Consider the following 14,014-nt stretch of genomic DNA (forward strand, 5'->3'; position numbering starts at 1 on the left):
ACTAAGCCTCATTTTTCAGGCAACAAATTAAGTAGCTTAAGAATATAAAGATGCTCCTATGCTTACAGCATGTTCATACCAGTTAAGTAAGAAAGCATAACTTTCACACTTCAGATGAAATAATTTAGTAATAGACCAAAAAGACCACAAGAACATAGTCTTTGGAGATTATTTAAGAAACAGCTAGGAGATTCTCAGAAAATCAGTATCATCATTTCTATTAGTGGTACCAATCAGCCTACTCTAGTAGGACTTCAGCTGATACACAGACACTCCTGTTTTAGTATCAAAAGGTAAATGAAGAACTTCTTACCTTAATAAACAGTACTGGGAGTATAATTCAAAGTGACTCACTCTATTTTCTTATTCTAGATTAAGTATGGCTACTGATTCATTTCTCTGTCCTTCCCCTTAACACTGATACAGCTCTACCACATTCATTCTTTTTCAAGCTCTAGCATGTATATATATGTATTTCTATTCTATTATCACAGAATCACAGAATGGTTTGGATTGGAAGAGACCTTAAAGATCATCTAGCTCCAACTCCCTTGCCATGGGCACAGACACCTTCCATTTGACCAGGTTGCCCAAAGCCCCATCCAGCCTGGCCTTGAACACTTCCAGGGATGGGGCATCCACAGCTTCTCTGGGCAGCCTGTGCCAGTGCCTCACCACCCTCAGAGTAAAGAATTTCCTCCTTGTATCTAATCTAAGCCTACATGCTTTTAGTTTAAAGCTATTCCCTCTTCTCCAATCCCTACACCTCCTGACAAAGACTCCCTCCCCATCTTTCCTATAGGCCCCCTTTAGGTACTGGAAGGCCGCTATAAGGTCTACCAGAGCCTTCTCCAGGCTGAACAACCCCAATTCCCTCAGCCTGCCTTTGTAGGAGAGGTGCTTCAGCCCCTTGATCATTTTTGTGGCCCTCCTCTGCACTCGTTCTGATACTTCTGTGTCCTTCTTGTGCTGGAGGCCCCAGAGCTGAAGACAGCACTCTACGTTGGGTCTTAGGACAGCAGAGTAGAGGGGGAGAAATCACCTCCCTTGACCTGATGGCCACACTTCTTTTGATGCAGCTCAGGATATGGTTGACTTTCTGTGCTGCAAGCGCACATTGCTGGCTCATATTGAGCTTCTCATCAACCAACACCCCCAGATCCTTCTCCCCAGGGCTGCTCAATCCATTCTCCACCCAGCCTGTATTTGTGCTTGGGTTTGCCCTGGCCCAGATGCAGGATCTTGCACTTGGCCTTGTTGAACCTCATGAGGTTTGCACAGGCCCACCTCTCAAGCCTGTCCAGGTCCCTCTGGATGGCATCCGTTCCCTCCAGCGTGTCAACTGCACCACACAGCTCAGTGTCATCAGCAAACTTGCTGAGGGTGCACTCAATCCCACTGTCCATGTCAGCAGCAGCACTGGTCCCAATACTGACCCCTGAGGAATACCACCCATTACCGATCTCCTGGACATTGAGCCATTGACCACAACTCTTTGAGTGCAACCATCCAGCCAATAAACCATAACAAACATTATGTAATCATAACCAAAACATAACCAACATTAAACTATGTTGATTTTTTCTACCAAGACAAACTAAGCAAAACTATGTCTAACTGCTTAATTTCTGAATAAGGCAGGCAATTCTAGCTTCTTTCTAAATTTAAAGTAGTAAAATTAAAGTCTGTTTCTTCACCCTACAGTGACTTCTGCTACAGAAAAGAAAAAGAAATCTATCACCATTATAGTATGAACTTCTCATACTGTATTGGCTTTCAGTGCTACTGGACATAGCAAGATTTAGGTAAAGATTAATCAAAAGAATGCAATAGGATTTAAAGATTCCCTAAGCATTAGAGTAAGTCCAGGGAAAAATATTTACTTTCTTCTGTAATTATTGTTTTTACAGTCCAGTTGCTCAGGTAAACCCAGTGATTGGAAATGAAAATCTTTTTAGCCATGCATTTGGCTGCTGCCTTGGAAAGTAATGAGACAGTTCAATTTAATCCAAAGACTTAATGGCATGTTTATGTTTATCCTCTGCTACATCACCTTCTTCTTCTTGGCTGCAATTCTCAAACGGAACTGTGATGTGCGGTAACTTTTTAATACTTCTAATATTTAGCAGACTGAACAATAACAAAGTAGAACAAACTGGATGAATTACTGAATATGGGTGATAACATCAATAGGAATACAATGGTTTAATTACTGCAATTTATGAAGAAAAACAGAATTTAGGGACACGTAGAGGAGAAAAGAATAAGATAAATGATATGAAAAATAAAACTCTGTAACAAATTTATAAGTCTCTATGAAAAGTAATGGAATTGGCAGAGAATGACTAAGATGGAAGCCAGGCAGGAAGATAAGAAGTTACCCTTTGATAGAAATTTCATATACAAGAGCAAAAAATGACAGCGGCACCTGGAGAGTCATTATTTAAAGGTGGAGAAGACTCTCATTTATAAACTGATGGCATTTCATGCCACGAAAAAAGATAAGAAAGTCTGTTTACATCTAAGTCACGGAACACCATGATTTCCTGCAGCAAGAGTACACTACCAACAAAACCCTACAGTTTCATTCCGATTTTGAGAATATCTTCGGAATAAGGAATAGAAAAAAAAATCTAAATATGCTATTTTTATACAGTTGTTGAGTACATTGTAAACTTTTCAAAGAATGGATGTTTTCAAATGGATAAGATAAACAAGATTTTAAGCAATTAGTTTCTGAGCTTGCTGGGACTGCTCCACAGTATTTATTACATTTATTAAATCATTGCATCAATGGTAAGCACACAGAGATTACTCTGGTACTCACTGGTTACTTTTAGCAGTGGGTTAATATATATCACTTCAATATTATTTCAGAATCAAGCGTGAAACAAAAGATGGTATTGAAAATAAAATTAAAATAACCAAATAAATAAACAAAGAGATGTTCACAAAATGAAGAAGATGGAAAAATACCTGAAAATATCAGAGATAGGAAAGGAAAAATCAACTCCAAGTAGGGAAATAAAGTACTAAGCTTACTGAAGGGGACTAAATAAAAAACAGACTCAAGGTGTTTAACAGGCATCCTTTAGAAAGTGGCATTTTAAAGCAAGAAGATTAATTAATATATATATATAACTGGCAGTTTCACATTAAACTTAATTCACATCTTTCTCAATTTGAAGAATTCATGGATTTACGGCCAGCGTATACAACTGATTTTGAAACACAGGCACTAAAACCATTTGGCTTATGCCTATTCATGTGCATTTACACATCCATACACATTTAACAAGGCAGAAAAATAAAACTGCTAGAAAATCTAAAAAGATGCGACTACAATTAAGTACAAAAGCACTTCAAAATAAGCAGGTTGATAAAGCTGGAAATTTCAAGGCTTTTGGCAGAATTCTTACCAAAACAGATATGCTTCAGAGTATAAGAAATTTATAGAATTTGCTTTTTAATCCATAATTGTCCCTCCAGTGTCATCTGTCACTCACTATTGCTTGCCAATAGTGCACACTGCATGCTGCAGAGCAGCGCAGAGGCAGCTGAATTAGCTCTGAGCAGACCCTAAGCAGCATGGAGGCAGTCACTCAGCTGTGCCTGCATGAAGAAAGCAGACTACAGAGGGAGTGGGGTAACAGCTTTACTAAACACATCCTGAAACAGCAGCAAGTCAGGAAAACAGAGCTCCTGCAGAAAATTAAGCATGAATTGGTGCTTAGCATGGAGGAGTAGGAAAGGGAAGTCGGACAGACAAGTGGTATGAGAATTTTTAACTCAAGATTTTTAGGAAACCTTAAGTTAATCTTACTGTCAGGGAAAGATGTCCATCGGATGACAGTATAAACAGTAACGAGCAAACTCATTTTACTGACAAATGGCAGGGACAAAAAGAAGGGATCAAGAGGATTTATTTTAATTTCAGAACATGGAAGCAAAAGAACTTTAACAGAGCCAGAAACCAGCAGAAACTACAATCAGATGGAGAGAAAGCTGGTATTTTATCTGTTATTTTCCTGTTCTTGAATCTTCCTGAATAAACTTTACTACTGTTGTAGAAAGCTACTTAGATGAAAAAAAGTCTTCAAAAATGTATGTATACATATACATATTATACAGATATGTAAAGATAACTGAAGGAAAAAAAAAACAAAACAAGCAGAAAGATGAGTTCAGAATTTAACAAGCAAGTTTCAAGTCATAATGTATCTAGATCAGATTAAACAACTACAGATTCATTACATCAGAGTAATGTAACTTGAGTAACTTTGTAACTTGAGTGCACTTAACCAAAGATAAACAATTTGAAAACTTCAATAGAATTATTTTAGATCATGGTTGATAAAGTAGTGAAGAGCCTGATTCTAAAAAGAATATTCCTTTATGAAAACGCATCTGAAGCCAGAGATAACAATCTGAGAACTGAAAACAGTGTTCTGAAGTATCATGGAAATCCAGAACTAGTGCCACTTGTGAAATTCAACTTTGCATAAATGCAGGTAATAAAACCAGTGAAATGAAAAGAATGTGCTTCTTCTGTGTTGAATTTGGCTTAATAAGTCTCAGAACAGAAAACAACTGTATCATGATAAGAACGCTACCCAAGTTCAAACTGTTTTGTAAATATCTTATGCAGAACCTCATTTATAATCAAGTTTCTTCTCAAATGGCAGATCTCACCTCTCCTCAAAGTATGTGGCTTAAGCATTTTGAGATTCATTTTTGGGAGGAAAAAACAAAAGCCTACAAAACGTGAAATCCCACAGAATTTAAATCCTATTTGCATTCTTGCTACTTGTGAGAAAGTCCAACTATCTTCTTTATTTTCTTTTCATATTTGTATGAGTTAAATAATAACATTTACAGAAAGCAATTTCAATGTTTAGATATTATAAAAGCCATTTTAAATGTGGTAACACCCGTTTTTTGTTGTTGTTGTGGTTGTTTGCTGTACTTTTCAACAATGCCACCAAAAAAAAAGTGACAGATAACAGAAAAATTAGGCTTCTAGTCATTCCAAGGAAAGCTATCGCAGCAAAGACACAATGAAAAAGAAATTACAGTGTGTCAACACAAAAGTACTCAGCACCATTCAGCATAAAGATAGTCCATCTATATAGCTGACAGATTTCACTGAAGAGAAGTGTGTACTTGGTCTAGAAACCCGTGGGAATTAATTTCAAAAACACACCTCCCATAGAACAGGTCACAACCACAAGCATTGCACAGTATTCAAGGCAAGCACAGAAGTGCACAGCATATAAAATGTGAGCTTGTTCTTGAGTTAGTGTCTTTTCTTTCTCTTCCTAACAAAGGTAATAGACCAAAAACAAACATACAAACAAAAACAACAACAAAAATCAACAATGCTGCTTGCATGTTCTACTTTTTTCTCCACTACCTCAAAACAGACAAAAATTTGAAAAACAAAAATTCATTTAGCCAGCAATTTACCTCAGGTGATCCTCTTTTAAAGCATTGCACAGTTGGAAATAACACAGACATTGACATATCCTGCCAGGTAGGGATACAAAGTGAGTGCCAGTTTTCCCAGGTAGCTCAATTAAAGTGGTTTTGGTAACAACATCAGCAGCACCATATAATCATGCCAGTGCTGTAGCAGAACTGTTGCCTGATTATCCTAACGATATTTCACAGTGGAAACATCAAGGAGACAATGCTTATGTATCCACAAGTATTTTGGTGATGTGACAGCTTGAATAAAAACTCCTGCGTTATACACACTTGAAAACAATTTGTGAAGTACTTTGGCTGGAAAAAGGTATATACTCCTAAACCACTGACATTTTCAGGTTTTTATACAAGTATAAAAGTGAGATTTGCAGGGCAAGAGACAAGAGTGTTTGTAATTTGCGAAGGAATCTAGAAGAGTACAAGCACAGGTGTAGAAAGACAGGGGAGCTGTTCTTGGCATGACAAAATCTTGTGAAAAAAAGAAGAGAATACAGAATACTTTGAATAAGAATAGAATAAAAGGAAGAGCATCAAGAGGAATTAGCAGTAATAACAAGGAAAGAGAGAAAAACTGAAAAAGGAATATACAGAAAAATGAAAAAAAAGGCAAACTTTTAAAAATTGCATGCTTCAACAGAGTAGTTGTCCATCAACAAATATGTCTATCTTTTGCAAGAATGTGCAACTCCAGGTTACTAGTCCGTAAGAGAATGTTAACTCTACTCAAGGCTGGTATTCAAAATCTGTGAGAAAAATGGAAACAGAATTTACAAAATGTACTCTGCAGTAGTGCTAACCCAAACAACTGAAAGCCCAACTAAAAACAAGCCCACAAAACAGCTGGCGCTAAATAGGATTCTGCCCGAGGTGCACCAATGCAGAGATCACTGTCAGAAGGTTCACTGGGGTGACTGCCAAGGGAAACTTTGCCACCACTTTCTACAACTTGCTTCCTTATGTGTGCTGGTGCACAGATGCACCAGCCACCCTAAGGATCACTGTTAATCACTGATTATTTAACCCCATTTACCCCTGCATCACTATATGTTTACATGTGTGTGTTTTATATTCCTTTTACATACTGTGGTACTTTCTATTATCCTTATTCTGTACAGTAGAAAAACAATACTTTTTTTTTTAAAAAATACAAATATTAAGAGATGGAACAGTGAGAATATTACTCCTTCAGCCTTTCTGTAAACAGCTATTTTGACTTTTGAGTTTTAGATCTAACTACCCCTGCAAGTGAAAATTTACGGTGTTTTTCACAAAACCTATGCCTGTGAGGCACTAAGGATCTTCTGATCAGAAGGGTCAGTGCAAGGCACCCCCCTGTTCCTGCTTAGGTTTTCCCCATCTCATAAATGTCAAAGGCTTACTTCAGCCTTTATTACCTTCCTTGGATTTTTGCGTTACAGGGATGCACATTTCTGTACTCAGATGATCAGCACAGATTTTACTAGGCCATTAAAGATCCTGGGAGTAAATATTAAATAATCTATCTCCTTTCCTTATACCTGAAACCAAGCTATTTCCTCTTATACAAAAGGAAACAGCATCCTAACACAAACGGACCACAAAATACCATGGATTTAATTTTAGTCTCAATGAAGTTGAAGTCAATTGAAAGCTCCCAGTCAAGTCAGGCTTTCATCGGAAAGATATTTAGCGTAAATTGTCAGAAACGTTGACAGCTTTTCAAATTGCAAAATCCATAACACACTTACTACTATAACTGTAAAAATTCATGCAGAAGGACATCTTTCAGGATTCTTCAAAGTTTTTTGTTAGATGAATCAGTCTGAACTCCTTTGTTAACAGATATCAAGACTCCACAACATATGCTGTTTTTCATAACTCATTAACGATTCCTTCCAGTTGCTGAACAAATAAGGGGTAGATTATCATACAATAAGCATATGCAATTTCTTCATTCAAGATATGAATATGACATTAAAAAGAATCTCAGTTGTATTATTTTGAATTTCACTGTTTTAAAGCAATCTCATAATATCATGGACCTAATTAAATACTAAATACTTCAGATAACTATCAAAATATTTACTAAAAACAACAAAGAAACAATCACACAAAAGCAACATAAAATCACGTTAAAAAGGTGAAAATTAAACAAAAATAAAAACTTTACCAGACCGTTAGGAAACCTTTCTAAAAGTTACAGTTACGCTCAACAATTATCGTGACAGGCAAAACAGACTCAGCATAGGGAGACTGATGTAATTTATTACCTATTGCTAACAAGCTAGAGCAGTGGGAAACAAAGGAAAGAAACTAAAACCACCTCCTCCCCCCAAGCAGCGCAGGGGAACAGGGAATGGGGGCTGCAGTCAGTCCCTGACGCTTCATCTCCACCGCTCTTTCACGGTCACTCTCTGCCCCTGCTCCACGCGGGGTCCCTCCCACGGGATGCCGTCCTTCCCGAACTGAGCCTGCGGGGGCTGCCCACAGGCAGCAGCTCTTCAAGAACTGCTCCCACACGGCTCCGTACCACGGGGTCCATCCCCCAGGAGCAAACTGCTCCAGCACGGGTCCCCCACGGGCGGCAGCTCCCCCCAGACCCCCTGCTCCTGCGTGGGCTCCTCTCCACGGGCTGCAGCTCCGGCCCGGGGCCTGCTCCTGCGGGGGCTCTCCATGGGCCGCAGCCTCCTCCAGGCCACATCCACCTGCTCCACCGGGGGCTCCTCCACGGGCTGCAGCGTGGAGATCTGCTCCGTGTGGGACCCATGGGCTGCAGGGGGACAGCCTGCTCCACCAGGGGCCTCTCCACAGGCCGCAGGGGAACTTGTGCTGCGTGCCTGGAGCACCTCCTGCCCTCCTTCTGCACTGACCTGAGGCCTGCAGGGCTGTCTCTCTCACATTTCTCACTTCTCTCTCCCAGCGTAAATGTGCAGCAGGTTTTTTTTTTGTTGTTGTCCCCCCCCTTCTTTCTTCAGTCTGCTCTCCCAGAGGCCCACCCAATGTTGCTCCCTGGCTCAGCTCCGGCCAGCAGTGGGTCCATTCTGGAGCCAGCTCTGATCTGACATGGGGCAGCTGCTGGGCTCTGCTCATAGAGGCCACCTCTGCAGACCCCTCTGTTGTCAACCCCTTGCCTCATAAACCCAGTCTGCATACCAATGCTGAGTACTGTCAGTCACCTTCTTGTCCATTATATGCTTGGAAATTGATTGCAGGAGAATGTGCTCTTTCATCTTTCCAAGGATCAAAGCATTGAGTACCTTTGCCTTTTCCATCAGATGGACCACCAATCTTGAGCATTGAAGAGGTGATCCTCGAAAATCAATGAGGAGTCTCTCCTGGATCCTTCTTTTCCCCAAGACTGTAACCCATGAGGTTCTTCCAAGCTGATCCTTGTACAGGCCAAAATCTGCCTGCCTGAAGTCTGGTGTTAGGATCCTGCTTTTTGCATTTTTCCTTCCTTTGAGGATCTCGAATTTCCAGTATCCCACAATTAAATAAGGGAAAATAAATGGACTTATAGTATCATCATATCAGATGATGATACTGTACATGTTTCTTAAAACTATCTTAAAGGTAAATATTGATTCTTATCTGGAAACAGACAGTAGATGAAGAATTGACAGCTCTTGCATTTGGAAGAACTATGATCCAACAGTTGTAAGTTTATGTTTATTTAAACTTATTTATTTATATTATTCACTGCTGAGCCTGAAATGGTAAATCAAGTAAAATGGTTAAAGGGAATCAACAAACCCAAGACAATCTACTAAATTGAAATAGTCACATGAAAGGCTGTGGGGAAAAAAAAATCTCTTACAAGATTAGCAATCTATTTTAAAGAATACTCTGCAATGTAACAGTGGCATGCAAATATATGTGTAGTGGATAAAGTGGACAATAAAATATAATGTTTTGATATCTGATCTCATACTTAATGCATATTTCCATCCGGGGGGAAAATCCTTCCCAAAATGTTCTGTGCAAAAATGGTGGTTTTCACTCCGGTCAAAATTTAAGAATCTTGTGGAGATGTGTGTTTTCCACATAGGAACAAGTAAGTCATATAAAATCAAACTGGGAGAATGTTACAATTGTGGATGCTTATGGAAACACATTACTTCAGAGTTCTTCTTATCATATCATTCAAATAATTATGGAAGAGAAACCAGGCATACCAAAGTTCTGGCTACAAAGAGAGAGAGAGAGAGAGAGAGAGAGAAGATAAAAATGAAGAATTAATTCCTTTCCCTGAGTAAGCCTATAAGCAGTTCCTAACCAATTTGCTTACACTATAATTTTGAAATACAAGTATGTAGAAAATCAAAATAAGCACCAGCTCTTGCCCTTCTCCTTCAGGAAAAAGACAATGAACATACTGATGAGTAATCCTACTGTTTCAGTAAAAAAAGGTTTCCAATCCATGCAAGTGTGTGCGTGTGTGTGTGTTTTTCTACACAAAACAAAACATATATGGGATATACATAGGCTAAAGTAGCTAACCTTTACATGACCTTGTTTGGAAAGTGAGAAAAGACTAGCTATTATGAGTTGCACACAGCAGTTTAGCTTGTTGACAATTTTGTTTTCTGACAGCACCATACTGCTATGAGTAGACTAGGACAGTCACTTCAGATCTTCACATGGAACAAGAATTCCAATGCCTGAAATCAGTCCTCCTGGAGACTTTTTGTTGTCTTCTCAAGCTTTATGTTTCAGCTTCCATGTTTTTATATGAAGATGATGTATGCTTTAGATAATTGTTTTAAATTATTTTGAGATTACTTAAAAATGTTCCAAAAATATAGCTGCAAAAATTCTTGTTTTCAATTTTATGCCTAAAAGCCACTTCTAAGTTCATAAACTGAGTATAAATTTGTGAAGTTTTTTTCATGTTATACTGCTTCATAATTGTACATAATTCCTGTTTTCTTCTAATAGTCATAAAATCTGCTTCCATCATACAGAAGATAATGGATACAATGGGTAATTTGCCTGTTCTGAGATGGCTCCATCTATGCTCCTGTGAGCTGAAGAAGAAATCAACTGGCAAAGTAGCTTCCTGAAGTATCTTTTACACTAAGCAATAGTTAAGGCTGTCAGGTAAGATGAAGAAAAGAGCAGTTGAGAACAAGATGTTGCTCAACTAAGTAGATTAGACCCAACAGTTAAATCCTGAAAGATCCAGGTGCCATCTTGGATTCTGCTAAGCAGCCTAGCTCCTGTTGATCATTTTCTTCCTTCACAGGCAGGAAGGCAACACTCTAGACTAAACACAGATTTTTCATATAAAATATGCAATTAAGTAAGTGAATAAAATAGGACTTTCGGGACTCAGGTAAGAGAAAATCATTCAAGATAATAAGGTAAAATGAAAAAAAAAAAAAACATCTGCCAGGAAGATGAAAGACTCGAGATTGCCTAGTTTCTTTAATGCACTATCAAAAACAGGAAATTTTATTCTCAAATTTTCAGCCAGGTGTTCCTTTATAAACTTTGAGTGCAGAATGCATGGAAATGAGCCCTGTAACATAAGGGTATTTTCTCACTCAATAAAAATCTTATTTTGGAAACTATAAATTATTCCTCAAAACAGAATCAAAACAGCTCATTTACCATTAGACAGCAACAACTTTAAAACAGCTGATGGATGAAATTGTAGGTTCCCAGGCTACAAAGAGAACCTTAGCAGCATTAAAATGTTATTCAAGATATCAGCGTCATCTACCTGATGAACTATCTGCCTGATAGATATTTATTTACTTTTTTTAAAAAAGGGCTTTCAGCATCTATGGGTGTATTTGATTTAATGTAGGAACTGTAGTAAGACCTCATAATGATTAAAAAGATCTAGGAACATTTTCCTAAGTATGTACCTTATAAAATGCAGTTCTTAGTTAAATAAAACATTATTGGAATTGCAGTTTCAATATTAGTTTTTCATTTTCTATTATGTATGTTCAACATATCTTAGGACTGGAACAGTTAATGGTTTCTAATCAGCTTCAGTGCCTTTAAAACATCAAAATAATACTAGCAGAAATCTTTAGAAGTCATGAGGGTAGGAAAGAGATAACTAGTTATCCAGCCAAGCAGATTTACTATTTGTACATTGTGTATAGTAACTAGTACCTTAATTATGGACCAAAGGCCCTTGTTCTGTCTTTACTGAAGGTACTAAGATAACATAGTACAAATTCATCCCCATTATATTTTGGGTACATTTCTGAAATCCCTGAGATAATCTTATCTTTATACTAACCTCCCTGTGATTTTAGGGAACAAAGGTAGCAATCTCCAAAGGACTCCTAGAGATTAAGCACCCTCTGAAGATCGATCACAAACCAGTAAGCCAACATAGAAACACTGTAATTTAAATCTTGTGGAAACACTTTCCAAACACAAGTTGAATTTTAGGGAAGGGTGTTTGTTGTTTTTGTTTCTGTTTGGTTGGTTTTTTTTGTTGTTGTTTGTTTGTATTTTTAAATGAGGCCTTTTGAAAATAAAATTTTAGAAAATGCAACTTGAAAGTATAGTGAAGAAAACAAGAACTGGCATATGATTTGTTGATTAGCAAAGGCCAGTTCCATTACCAAGCAAGAGGAAACAGGTATGGCAAGAACAGTTACTGAAGAAAGAAAAGAGGACTGTGTTTGATACACTACAAAAGAGGCAGAAACAACAAAGAATAAAAAAGGAAAGAAGAAAGCAACAGAATCTTGCGGCATCTTCATAAATCATAGGCCTCCTCTGCGCAACCAGAAACACCAGATTATGTCCTTTTCATTTAATCAAAGAATCATCTAGGTTGGAAGAGACCTCCAAGATCACCTAGTCCAATCTCTGACCTAACACTAACAAGTCCTCCACTAAACCATATCACTAAGCTCTACAGTCTAACGTGGGTCCATCAAGGCTGAACACTTCTAATTTTGAAGAGCAGGTAAAGATCAAAACAAATGTTTTTCCATTTCTTCAGACATTTTAAGTCATACTTAATATGTAGTGGAATTTTCACAGAGTGATGAAGATGAGCTGCTAATCCTATCATAGCTTCATTTAAACCAGCACAACTATACCAGTTCCACCGGCAGCACATTTTTTCACCTATTTATTCAGTGATAACTTTATCATCATTCAGGAAAAGTGAAAAACTTTATCTTGAGGCTGCAGGACGTGAAATGCAAGTGAAGACTTGAAGACCCAGTACTGTCCCACCTGTAACATCTATACCATAACTAGAATAAGTATACAGTTCTACCACATTCAAACTTTTTTTTTTAACCCTGAAAATTAGCAAGGAAACCATAGATCTTCAGTAAGTTATATACACATATAACTAGATACTAGTAGATAAAAAAGTAGCTTAAATACTTAACAGTAAAGTAAATTTGAAGTGTAGGTGTCTGAAGAGTTTCTTCAAAACTAGCCAGGAATTAATTATAGCAGGGAAAAGTTGTCTAGCCTAGGAACTTCATGTTCTTTAGAAAAACATATAATACATATTATCTTCAAAACCACTACTTTTATAATGCAAAATACAGTTTCACTATTTAACTCTTACTATTATTATTTTATAATTACTGTTTATAAGCTTCTATTTCAGAACATTTCTTTGAGTGCTAGACTAGGTTAGTGAACAGGGTATTCATCTCTGTTAACTAAATGGAATTCAGAAATTCTCACATTTGGCAATGTTTCTTGTCCCTTCACTACAGTTGCTTACAGAGAGATTTCTTAAACCTGATTTAATAACTCATTGAATGGTGATATTTAAAACAGCTATATTGCCCTAACTAGAGGACAGTATACGTTGTAGACCTACACTTTGACATTAATTGATGGTTCCCAAACTAGAAATCTTAATATACAAAGGAGGGGAAAAATATAGTAATCCTCCTCCTCAAACAACTGCTTCAGGAAAATATTAAATTATATAAAGCCCTGCTAATCAGATGTTAATTCATGAACTGCAGCTTTACATACATCTTGATGCTCTGCTGCTAGCACCTGTTTCCATTGCTTGAAATAAATTAGATATTTATAAAACATTTTGTAATTCTAATTTTGATACTGAATCAACTACAACTACGATCAGTTACACAACTTCCCTACCCAAAGATGGAGAAATGATAAAGCCAGATACCATAAGCTGTCCTAAATAAAAATAAGCATTCCCCACAAGATAAATTTTCAGTTAAATGAAGTTTTCTTTGTTTATATTCAGAACAGCAGTAAGCTTCCATCTTGGCAATCTCCAATAATATATTATTTCCTGATTTTCCTAACATCTCTCTAACAAAGCCCTTCTTTTATTAAAAAAAAAAAAGGGGGGGGGGGGGGGTTCTGCTATATCTACTCCCCAAATCACAAAATTGACTGTCCTATTACATAGGGTGGGTTTCCTTTTTTTTGGTAGACCTCTTTCCAGTCAGTAAAAGCAAAATTGCTTAAGAAATGCTACAGGTATTTGCCTTTCAGCATACCAATGTCTCTCACTTAGACTTCCCCACATTTATTCATATTTCAGAAATGCAAAAAGTGCAAGGAT

The 14,014-nt window shown here is 37.6% G+C and overlaps 1 protein-coding gene across 9 annotated transcripts in view; it reads right to left on the reverse strand.

The window, feature by feature from the left end:
• SNTG2 (syntrophin gamma 2) overlaps window positions 1-14,014 on the reverse strand; it is a 285,090-nt gene that overhangs the window by 177,930 nt on the left and 93,146 nt on the right. The window contains exon 1 of one of the 9 annotated variants that reach the window (XM_083830570.1): window positions 8,067-13,788. The exons of 5 other annotated variants lie outside the window; for them this stretch is intronic. In XM_083830570.1, the coding sequence (XP_083686696.1) occupies window positions 8,067-8,141 (75 nt within the window). In that variant the 5' untranslated portion in view covers window positions 8,142-13,788. Of the gene's footprint in view, window positions 1-8,066; window positions 13,789-14,014 lie in introns of those variants that run through there. 3 more of the 9 variants (XM_083830577.1, XM_083830569.1, XM_083830575.1) reach the window with 3 other exon arrangements.

Source organism: Anser anser (assembly GCF_964211835.1).
Source record: "Anser anser genome assembly, chromosome: 3".
Lineage (NCBI taxonomy): Eukaryota > Metazoa > Chordata > Aves > Anseriformes > Anatidae > Anser > Anser anser.